General features: G+C 53.5%; 3 protein-coding genes across 6 annotated transcripts in view; all 3 read left to right on the forward strand.

Moving 5' to 3' along the window:
• The first annotated feature begins 2,350 nt into the window (after positions 1-2,350).
• Positions 2,351-6,098, forward strand: LOC113216105 (lactase/phlorizin hydrolase). The gene is made up of 10 exons (XM_026435828.2): positions 2,351-2,531; positions 2,964-3,063; positions 3,369-3,505; positions 3,587-3,721; positions 3,808-3,933; positions 4,007-4,187; positions 4,424-4,824; positions 5,014-5,172; positions 5,492-5,598; positions 5,697-6,098. Exons 1-10 carry the CDS (start codon positions 2,439-2,441, stop codon positions 5,917-5,919), a joined length of 1,662 nt encoding a protein of 553 aa, XP_026291613.1. The 5' UTR covers positions 2,351-2,438; the 3' UTR covers positions 5,920-6,098.
• Positions 6,099-6,232: 134 nt separating this feature from the next.
• On the forward strand, positions 6,233-8,352 carry LOC127750247 (uncharacterized). Its single transcript, XM_052271347.1, has 5 exons — positions 6,233-6,412; positions 6,708-6,946; positions 7,337-7,720; positions 7,795-8,111; positions 8,203-8,352. Exons 1-5 carry the CDS (start codon positions 6,388-6,390, stop codon positions 8,345-8,347), a joined length of 1,110 nt encoding a protein of 369 aa, XP_052127307.1. The 5' UTR covers positions 6,233-6,387; the 3' UTR covers positions 8,348-8,352.
• A 198-nt stretch (positions 8,353-8,550) lies between these two features.
• LOC113216068 (speckle-type POZ protein homolog) overlaps positions 8,551-10,017 on the forward strand; it is a 5,294-nt gene continuing 3,827 nt past the window's right edge. Inside the window, exons 1-4 of one of the 4 annotated variants that reach the window (XM_052271349.1) lie at positions 8,551-8,633; positions 8,725-9,000; positions 9,086-9,199; positions 9,422-9,646. In XM_052271349.1, the coding sequence (XP_052127309.1) occupies positions 8,559-8,633; positions 8,725-9,000; positions 9,086-9,199; positions 9,422-9,646 (690 nt within the window). In that variant the 5' untranslated portion in view covers positions 8,551-8,558. The remainder of the gene's footprint in view (positions 8,634-8,724; positions 9,001-9,085; positions 9,200-9,421; positions 9,647-10,017) is intronic. The other 3 variants (XM_052271350.1, XM_052271351.1, XM_052271348.1) reach the window with 3 other exon arrangements.

Here is a 10,017-nt window from a genome sequence, read left to right on the forward strand (position 1 = left end):
CGTCACAGAACAGTCAAAAGTTCGCTGGGCGCCGTAAATGCTCAAAACCAACTTCCCCACTCGGTCAAAAACAAAAAAATTAAAAAAATAGAAAATTGGGGGACTACCCCCATTTAAGTGAAGGCATAATACAGTTTATTCGCAATTAAAATCTATTAGCCACATCATGCGCATGAAATGCACCAAAAATGTATAACCTTCAATGCGCGTTTTAATGCGCATTGGCGCTACTGGCGTTGGGTCCCGGCTTGCCTGTCACCAAATTAACCTCCAAAAAGTTATCGCCAATTTTTGAGATGTTGTTCCCCGCACTTAAAAACGCACAAATTAGTACGGTGGGCAAGCAAAAAATTTCCTACACACTTGTATTTTTTTTAGCCGCCAGTGACTGCTTAAAATGGCTGGTTAACTGGAGCGACCTGGAGAGTTGTCCAACACCTCGCCTCTATGGCTCAGTCGGTAGAGCATCCGCCCAGAGCGTGGGAGGTCGGTGGTTCGACTCCAGGCTCCGCAATATTTTTCGCTTTTCCATAAGGCGTTGGTGTACGGCCTAAGGGCCGACCTGAAGTTCAAGTAGAATCGGAACACGGCTCGCCTCCGTTGGCTTGGTAGCTTATTGGTGGCAGGGTCGCTGATACTGACGATTGGGTTCGGCACTCGGGGTTGTGGGTTCGATACCCGCGTACCCCTCGGGACTGAAAAAGTTAGTAGGCCCCTCGGAGGTAAGGCCGCGGAATGTATGGGTTTCAGTCTTGCTCACTTTGCGACACCTGTAAGTCCAGCAACCGGGAGAATGTTCTGATGAGCACATGTGGTTGGAAGCGGCTGATCCGCGTCAGAACTCAGAAGTCTCCGCCGACTGCGGGGTGAGGGGCGTGCTCCCCAACTTTTAATTATTTTGACCGGGTGGAGGGAGTGAGTTGGGTTTTACGGCTCGGAGCGGACCTTTGACCGTTCTAGAACACGTGACATGGTGCTGCACTCCATCATAGTCGCGGTTGTTCCCTCACTGCACTTAAAGTACCCCTTCATGGCCTCTGAAGCCTGTTCGTCTTTGAAGCACATTCATCCCAAATTTCAGCATATCGACGAGGTCGGAGGAAAATAGGTCGGAGAAAATTAGGTCATGCAAGATCTAGGTTGAAAAGCACTTTTGGGGATTGTAGAAAAATCACCAGGTCGGAGAAAAATAGGTCGGAGGCATAACCCCCCACCCAGGATGGCGCTCTGGCCCGCCGTAGCACGCTTTTAGCCCGGCGCCGCGCGGCGCTAACTCTACAAGTCCTATAGATATTAGATATCTTATTCTTAGGAGAGCGAGATCTGTGACACAAAAAAATGTTGCTCTCCTGAGACAAAGATTATTTTTCTCACTCAATTTGAGTGATAATTTACGGTGCTCATCCAATGAGAGTGAGGTTCGTCACTGCAATTGGGCGAGGTCAGGGGGTAAATCTTACTCCGATACTCCTTCAGAGTAAGAATTCGGTGCTTATGACTCAAATATGTAGGACGAGCCTTATCATAGCTGTGATTGGTTGAGGCGAAATACGGTACTCCGCTGCAAGCGAGGGGTGGATAACTTCTGAATTGGGTGTACAAATTCAAGCATTGAATTTGAATTAGTTTAAATTGGCTTGAATTGAATTTGAATTGGACTGAATTGGTTGAATTGTTTTTTAATTGGTTAGAGTTAATGCGATTTAATTTTACTGAATTAGCGTTAACTGACTTGAATTGGCTTGGATTGAAGTGAATTGATATGAATTGAATGTAAATTGTCTTGAATTGACTGAATTAGTTGAATTATTTCTGAATTCGTTGGAATTTAATTTAATTGGTCTGAATTAGATTGAATTGGGCAGAGTTAGGGGTGCACATACTTGGCAGGGGAGTTATCCACCCCTCGGCTGCAAGCCCACTGAAACCAATCGGAACCTAAGGAAGAAAAGCATGACTTCGATCTGTTTCCTGGATGCTGATTGGTCAACGATGACCTCGACATGTCGGTCGGCCTATAAGCGCGCAGAGGGAAGCAGATTGAGGAGTTGTGCTTTTCTTCTTTAGAGGTTCCGGCTAGCTATGCCCTGTCGTCTCTCTCTCATTTCGACCACGACACCTACGCACGCGGAAAAGGTTCTTCAGTGCCGGCGGTGGCGGAGATTCCAGCGCCCCTTTCTCATGCGAGTGGCGCTTACGTAAACCTTGCCCTCTGTGCTTCACATCGTTCTCGGTAGTCGTTCAGTTGTGATTGTCGTCCTTTATCAGTGCGGTCCACGTGTGGGAGGCACTTGACGGGTGCGCGAGTGCGCACTCGACATCGACGGCGCGTGATTATATCAGGGGCCCACGGCCGCGGCACAGGGCCAGGTTCGACGGATCACCCGTGCGGTTCGCATATTCGCACTTTGCTTCCGACCGCCTTGCGGGTCGCCGCCATGCGTTGTCGACGTCTCGTCCTGTTGCTCCTTTGCGCGGCCGTCGGCCAGTCGTCTATAATCGGCCAAAACGACCGCGGGAGCGTTCACAAGGTGAGATTTTTTTTTACCTGAACTCGAGAAGTATAACGAAAGATGCTTCCACACTAATCGCGTTCGGAGTGCCCGCGTCCGTCGTGTCCGCCTCTGTCAGCCCGTCGACATGTCAGACCGTACTTTTCGCCGTCAACAAGTTGGCAAAGACTGACATCTGTCCGGGCGGACAGAGGCGGACACGGCAGACGCGGGCATGCCGAAAGCGTTCAGTGTGGTGGCACCTCAAGAGAGGTCGATCGTGATATGTACGTCGACCTTCGTATAGTAAGTATTTTCTCTATTGTATGAAGAATATTTGTGCTGTCATGATACAAAAACAAAACTCGTTCGTATTACTAATGTTCTCGTTCGTACTATGAATAATTTCTTGAAGAATTTCTTCATGGTACGAACGAGAAGTTATACCGAAAGTGTGTTCTCTTTCCCAAGACGGGCGCGGACGCGATGGAGTACGTTCCGCTGCCGGAGGACTTCTTGTTCGGCGCTGGCACGTCCGCGATGCAGGTCGAGGGCGCGTGGAACGTAGACGGTACGTTACGTGTCCAACGACATCGTTTACATGGCACATGTTGTTGTTGTTGTTGTTTGACAACCTTGCCCCGGAGTCGCAAATCCGAGCATCCCGAGTCTAGCTCGCCAGCGCGGCTCGCGGCGTCTCTTGCGTTTACCAGCCACAGCCACGCAAGTGTCTCTTGGTCTTATCGCCCTGTGACTCATATAAATCACGAATCACCTCGCGAATACTTGGGAAAAGACCGAGACTGCCGAGAGTGAAGTGACGGATTGATTAAACGTCTGTTTGACCAGTGTTATTTTGCCCCCGTGTGCTCGCAGGGAAAAGCCCGAGCGTTATGGACGTTTTCCTTCAGCATGAGATGCCACCACCGTATGCTGATATGAAACAGCCGAACGTAACCGCAGACTCGTATCATCGGTACAAGGACGACGTGGCAATGGCAGCCGCCCTCAAGGTACAGTGCCAGATCAAAAAACTTAATAATTCCTGACGATTTTTTTGTGACAATTAAGTTTAACGACAATTATCGGTTTAGCTTCAAGTTTACAGGTTCTCTGTGTCATGGCCTCGTGTCCTTCCAGAAGGGGACACGTCCGTCATAAATCAGGATGGCGTCAATTACTACAAAAATCTCATTGAAGAGCTCATAAAGCACAACATTCAGCCCATGGTAATCCGACTCATATTTTTGTCGAGGTGTATTAGGACAGTCTTGACAAAAAAAAAGGGCCCCCAAAACAAAAATCGATTTTCCAGATAACCATGAACCACTTTGACTATCCGTTCGCAACTCTCAAGAAAACTGGAGGCTGGGCTAACAAGGCTATCGTCCCAGCGTTTAGAGAATACGCAGACTTTCTCTTCAAAACCTTCGGCGACAAAGTATGCAAAACGGCAAAAGAACTCATCGCGCAAGTTTTGACCCATCGAAACTTAAAAACTTGACATATTTCAGGTGCGTCTGTGGACCACGATAAACGAGGCCAACTACTACTGCATGAACTTTGCCCTCTTACCCGTGCCGGGCTTGTACGAGCCCCAGGTCGGCGACGACTACAAGTGCGTCCACCACACGATCCTGGCGCACATGGAGGCTTACCGCGTGTACGAGGAGAAGTACCGCAAGACCCAGGGAGGTGAGGTCACGTCACGTTTGACTTTTCCTGCCACACACAGAGAAAAATTTATCTTCCAAGCTCATTTTGACCTAAGATCCTGCTACAAAGGAAAAATTGTCTTCGTGCCAAGAAAAAAAAATAATCTTGGGTCACTTTTAGTAGAAAAGTGCTTGACACACGAAATAATTTTTTCCGGGTGTGCACACCCGTACGCCACCGAAGGGTTCTGATAATAAACGTGACTCAACAACCAGGCAAGATCGGAGCGGCCGCGCTTACGCTGTGGTGCCGACCCAACTCCACCTCCTACGAGGACATCCAGGCGGCCGAGCGCGGCAACCTGTTCGCCCTGGGCTCCATCTACCATCCGGTGGTGCACGGCGACTACCCGGAAGCCCTCAAGGAGCGCGTCGCGCACTACAGCGCGCTGGAGAACCGGCCGACCTCCCGCCTGCCGAGCTTCACGGACGAGGAGCGCGCGCGACTCAAGGGCAGCGCCGACTTCCTCTGCTTCAACGCGTACATGGGCACCACGGTGGCGGACGGCACCAAGAAGCCACGGCCCGCGGGCGGTGGCACGATCCAGTCTGACCGCGACGCCGCCGAGGTCGGCACCGACACGAGGCCGGGCTTCTTCGGGGACTTGTTCATGCGGGTGAGGGCGAGGGCGGCGGGGTCGCAACCCGATCGTGCACTGAAGGGAGCAGAGGTGTGAATTTTCCTCTACAATTCACACACTTGTGCCTTCATGTGTACGAATGGCGTTCACACACCTGCGTTTCCGCCGTGTGTCTGAACGGCGAGGCGTCGCTCGGAGAAGTTTCACGCGGTCGTCCTTTGTCAGGCCAACCCCTGGGTGCTGAGAGACGCGCCGCTCTGGATCCGCGACAACTACAAGAACACGCCCCTCTTCATCACGGAGAACGGCTGGGGAGACGAGAGAGGCAATACCAACCCCAAGGCTGACCCCCTCGACGACGAGCCCAGGGTTGGCTACCACAGTGTGAGTACAGTGGGCGAGACACGGAAACCTCTTGTTTTCTCCGCACTCGGCACACACGGAGCGCCTGGTGGGTAGGCAATCCGGCCCGATGCACGCATGAGTGTCGCGCGGGCTGGCCTACCCTGGCATCCGCAGGCGCTACGCCGGCCGGACGGGCCTGCCCCGTCCGCTGCTCGAAGCACTCTGCGGACGAACGTACAGCTGGCCAGCGGAGACAGAGCACCCGTTCCTACGAGCTGTCACTGCGCAACTAGCGTTAATCGTGACGCGAGTATGGAACCTCGCCGTCTCTGATGCTAACCCTATACTCCACTTTTAGGTATACCTGCAGGAGCTGATCCGCACCGCCACGGAGGAGAACGTTAACATAATGGGCTACCTAGCCTGGAGTCTCATCGACACCTACGAGTGGACGGCCAATTTCGGGTAGGAACTTGTAGTGTTCAGTTAAATAATATGGCGCCAGAATAAGGGCGGCAGCCATACTGGAGTGACCCTTTGTATTTTTTTATTTTTTTTTACAGGCGAAAGTTTGGTCTTGTGCACGTGGACTACGAAAACGGCTCACTGAATCGGACCCTCAAAAAATCCGCGTGGTTTTTCCAGGAGATTGGCACCAACAGAAGAGTGCCAAAAGTACCTTTCACATTCGTCCCTGGTTCCAGTACCGGAGCTGGAACCAAAACTGTACCAATCCATTACGCTGTGCCTTTCCTATTCGCTATTGTATTAAGCTTCTTACATTGATTAGAAAGAAATATTTGATCTAAGAAATTGTCATTAATTTTTCCTAGCTTTACCAAAGAACTTTATGAAGTTATCTAATTTAAAAAGATCTAGTATTTATTTTGTACTTTTATTGATGCTAAACGCAAATTTTAGTGATAGCTCACGTGAAAAGTAAAATGCGATTTTTACCAACAGAAGCGTTAATCTTTATCAATTATCTCCTAAAATTTAACAGACTACTATTATGCAATGTGTACTTCCGTTCGGACGTTTGTGTATGACCTCCCCGTCAAGCTATTAAAGCGTCATCAAGGCAGCTGTCAAACAGACAATCTAGCTCTGCAAACAGTTTGAACCCCGACACCACTCTCTAGCCCGTACTAACGATGATGCGAATAGACGTCACTGTCACGCCACCAATCCCAATCGGTCGGCGGATCAGATAGCCTCCGTCTTAATCGCTCAAGAGAGCGGGTGAAGAGTACAATGTCAACGCGGCCAGGTCCGTCAGGTGAGCTTGAGTCACTCGTGTCTCGTTAAGATATCAGAGTGTTTCGCAGAAAACTGTCTAAACCCGGAACATGGAATTTTGAGATCTGGCTACGGCCAAACTCGCAGTAACGGGGAAGACGCAAGTGACGGCTCAGACCAGACATATACGTTGAGAGAGTTGACGAGGTGGATATTAAAGTGGAATGAGGAGTAGTGGGAAGGACGAAACTTCTGAACCCCGGTGCCAGGGCGGACATAAAAATAGAATTAGGGACATGTAATTTAGGCATGCCTGCAGTTTTGGGGATGTACAGGTGCGGTCCTGTCCTCGTTCCTCCGCCGCACGCTGCCCGTTCTGCCGCTGCACGCGCGCCCGGCCAACTGGCGCGTGTGGCTCTGGCAGATGCTCTGCGGGGGCAGGCACGGGGCCGCGCTGGCGGCCGTCGCCACGGCGGGCAGCCTCCTCAAGGCCGCGCTCGACTCGCCCGACCTGGACAAGCGCTGCCTCGCCCTCATGGACGTCGCCCTCATGCTTGGCACCATGATCTACCAGGCAGGCGAGCGCAGGGCTGGTAGTCCCCAGAGGGAAACGGCGCTCGAAACGTTATCGAAGCGGAGTGACGAACCGATACCGAAACGGAATGTCGAAACGATGACAAAAGACATAACGTACGTACGCGTCGCTTCAATTCCGTTTCTACATCGTTTGTAAATGTCACTTTCCGTGAGGCATGCGCACCGCACCTCTCTCAATGCGAAACGGCGTATCGAAACGATAGACAACTGATGTCGTGACGATATCGAGTTTTCCTCGAGGGGTACTTCGCACTATAAATTCAATCATGCGCAAATTTTTGTGTATTTGCTTGAGATTTTTTTTAAAATTTTTGAGGCGTGACTAATTTTTAAGCGAAGTACCCCTCGGTGTTCCCCTGCGCCGCAGGTGACGTTCACGTCGCGCCGCGCGCAGACCCGGCGCATGCTGGAGGACCTGGTGGTGCTGGCCGAGGAGCTGGAGGCGGACGCGACTGAGGACGACCTCCAAGACCTGCGCGCGACGGTGCGCGGCATGCGGGCCGTCCGCAACGTGACGGCCTTCTTTGTCGTCACCATCCCCTCCATCATGATCATGGGCCCGGTGCTGACGGGCGAGCTCGCCATGTCGTTCTACCCCAAGCCGCAGGGCGTGCTCTGGTACCTGGTGTGCCTCACCCAGGACGTGGCCACCGTCACCTGCCCGCTGTGCGTCAACGCCATCGTGTTCACGCTGCTGCTCGTGTCCTCCGGCGCCGCCTCGCTCGCCAGGACCATCAGCCGGCGCATGCAGGTCGGGCGCGGTTACTTGAGGGCTCCCCCTGCTAACCGGCTTCCCGCACTACCTGTTCCTCAACCTCCCCGCAGACCTGCAGCGGCGAGCAGGCGGTGCTGCGCATGGCGCGAGCGCACCACCTGCTGATGGACCTGGGCGACCGCATGGCGACCACGTACTACCTCACCCTGTTCGTGCTCATCTCCGGGCTGCTCGCCACGTCGCTGCTCGCCACCTTCAACGTGGCCACGGGCTCCTTCGAGACGTACACGGCGTTACTCGTGCCAGCCCCGCTCCTCTTCTACTACAACATCGCCACCATCAGCGACAACCTAGCCACGTCCACACTGGGCGTGAGCGAGGGCGTGTGGGGCAGCCCGTGGACCGAGGAGTCTGTGCCGGTGCGCAGGTGGGTGTGGTGCCGAGGGCGATGAGCTTGATGGTCATGTTCTCAAAGGAACGACAGTATTTGACCGTCGTGTTGGTCGTGTTTCACTCAGGGTCATCCTCAACATGATGACTCGAGCGCAGAAGGCTTGCTCGGTGCGCGTCCCACTCTTGGGGGGAGTGACGCTCCCCGTGTTCAAAGACTCCATGCGCCAGTGGTACTCGTTCTTGCAGATGATCCGCAGCGTCAACGGCTAGATAGACTCTGGTTCAAACAACTGTTTTGCCGAAAATAAAATGGAGTAATAAATACAAAACATGGTTTTCCCGGTGTCTTCCGAGTTATCGAGGCATTGTTGCATTTCCCCGCGTGGGCTGGGCGGCGAGGTTGTTGGCGGTCTTGTTGTGTCGAGCACCGTGGTATTTTCTAACAGTGGGCGCGGCACATAGCTTATCAGACGGCGTGGACATGGGGGACGTCGAGGCATCAGACGGCCTCTCCAGATCCACGGTCTTCGACAGCAGCGAGGACGGCCCGGTGCTGGTGAGCAGCGGAGCGAAAGAATCGATCGGGGAGAGGGGGAGGGGTTTGCGTGGAGGGAGAGGGACGGCGACGCTTACCGGTGCGCCCCCAGGACTCGGCCGAGGAGTCGCGGACCGTGGGGCGGCTGGACGAGCCACAGCGGGAGCCGCTGGAGCACACGCGCCTCTGCACGCTGGAGTGCGAGTGGGCCTACAAGGACTCGGTGGAGGGCGAGGCCACCACGCTCATCCGCTACCAGTCGCCGGCGGCCGGCCTGTCCTGGACGCTTGACGTGCGCGTCGGCGACCCCGAGGACGACGACGACTCGTCGCTGCGGCTGCTGCTGCACAACGTGCAGGCCGAGCGGCCCGAGAACCTCTGCATCAAGGTGGCCCGCGTTGTTTGCAAATCCCAACACTCAAACTGCTTTCTGATATTCCGCCATATTCTCAACGGTCTGTACGTGATATCAGGTGGAGGTCGTCGTGTCGACGAGATTCGACGCTCGCGCCGCCGTCAAAGGTTCCACGGTCAAGAAGCTGTTCAAGGGTGACGGGGAGCTGCTCGTCGTGGACGAGGTGTCCGAGGTGCGGCGGTAGGGAGGGCTTGTGTCACCCGCGGCTTGCCACGGGGAACAACTCGTGCACGGCATTCAAAACAATATTTATAGAATCGATATTGAAATGATATCGCCATGTGTCGTTTATGAATCGCGGCGACATTTTTTCGATACCAATTTTTAACTGCCTCATGGATAATGACTCCTAAATTTTTAAATGCCGTTTCGTTTCGCGCCCCCAACGCTGCAGCTGCACGACGTGAGCTTCGCGGCGCGGGTGTCCACGCACTACCGCAACACGCCGTGCGGGCCGTGCGCCGACTGGGCGCGCCTGCGCAGCATGCGCGAGCTGGCCGAGGTCACCTTCCTGCTGGGGGACGTGGCCATCCCGGCGCACAAGCAGGTGCTCTGCGCGCGCAGCCCGGTGTTCCGCAGCATGTTCACTCTGGACTTCAAGGAGGCCAAGGAGATGGTGGTGAGTGAGGGGACGATAGTGGGAAATGCCATTTTAAAACGATATCACCCATGTTCGCCCATGGCGAATCGATGTAATTTCATCAAACGATTGGATTGCATATCGTCTTGACTGCGTTTTAATTGTCACTGGGACTGGGACGCGCATAGCCATTTCGTCGAGCGTTTCGTGGTCATTTTGCAACGCACGAACTTCGACTGATTGTATCCGTTACGTTTTACTTTACAGGTGACCGTCGAGGACGCGCCCTGGCCCGAAGCTTTCGAGAAGTTCCTCGAGTACCTTTATTCGGGGCAGGTGCAAGACTTCGAGCAAATGGAGCTGCAAGTGATGTTGATAGCAGACCGCTACCAAGTAGAAGGCCTCAAAGT

Source organism: Frankliniella occidentalis, unplaced genomic scaffold (genome assembly GCF_000697945.3).
Source record: "Frankliniella occidentalis isolate FOCC.00 unplaced genomic scaffold, Focc_3.1 Scaffold158, whole genome shotgun sequence".
In the NCBI taxonomy this organism is placed as follows: Eukaryota; Metazoa; Arthropoda; class Insecta; order Thysanoptera; family Thripidae; genus Frankliniella; species Frankliniella occidentalis.

Bases quoted from the DNA above. Each gene is read 5' to 3' on its own strand.
- LOC113216105 (XM_026435828.2), top strand. From the start codon at position 2,439: ATGCGTTGTCGACGTCTCGTCCTGTTGCTCCTTTGCGCGGCCGTCGGC. The intron at 5,173-5,491 runs GTGAGTACAGTG...CTCCACTTTTAG, and splicing joins CCAGGGTTGGCTACCACAGT to GTATACCTGCAGGAGCTGAT. The intron at 5,599-5,696 runs GTAGGAACTTGT...TTTTTTTTACAG, and splicing joins GAGTGGACGGCCAATTTCGG to GCGAAAGTTTGGTCTTGTGC.
- LOC127750247 (XM_052271347.1), top strand. From the start codon at position 6,388: ATGTCAACGCGGCCAGGTCCGTCAG. The intron at 6,413-6,707 runs GTGAGCTTGAGT...GGGGATGTACAG, and splicing joins AACGCGGCCAGGTCCGTCAG to GTGCGGTCCTGTCCTCGTTC. The intron at 8,112-8,202 runs GTGGGTGTGGTG...TGTTTCACTCAG, and splicing joins GAGTCTGTGCCGGTGCGCAG to GGTCATCCTCAACATGATGA.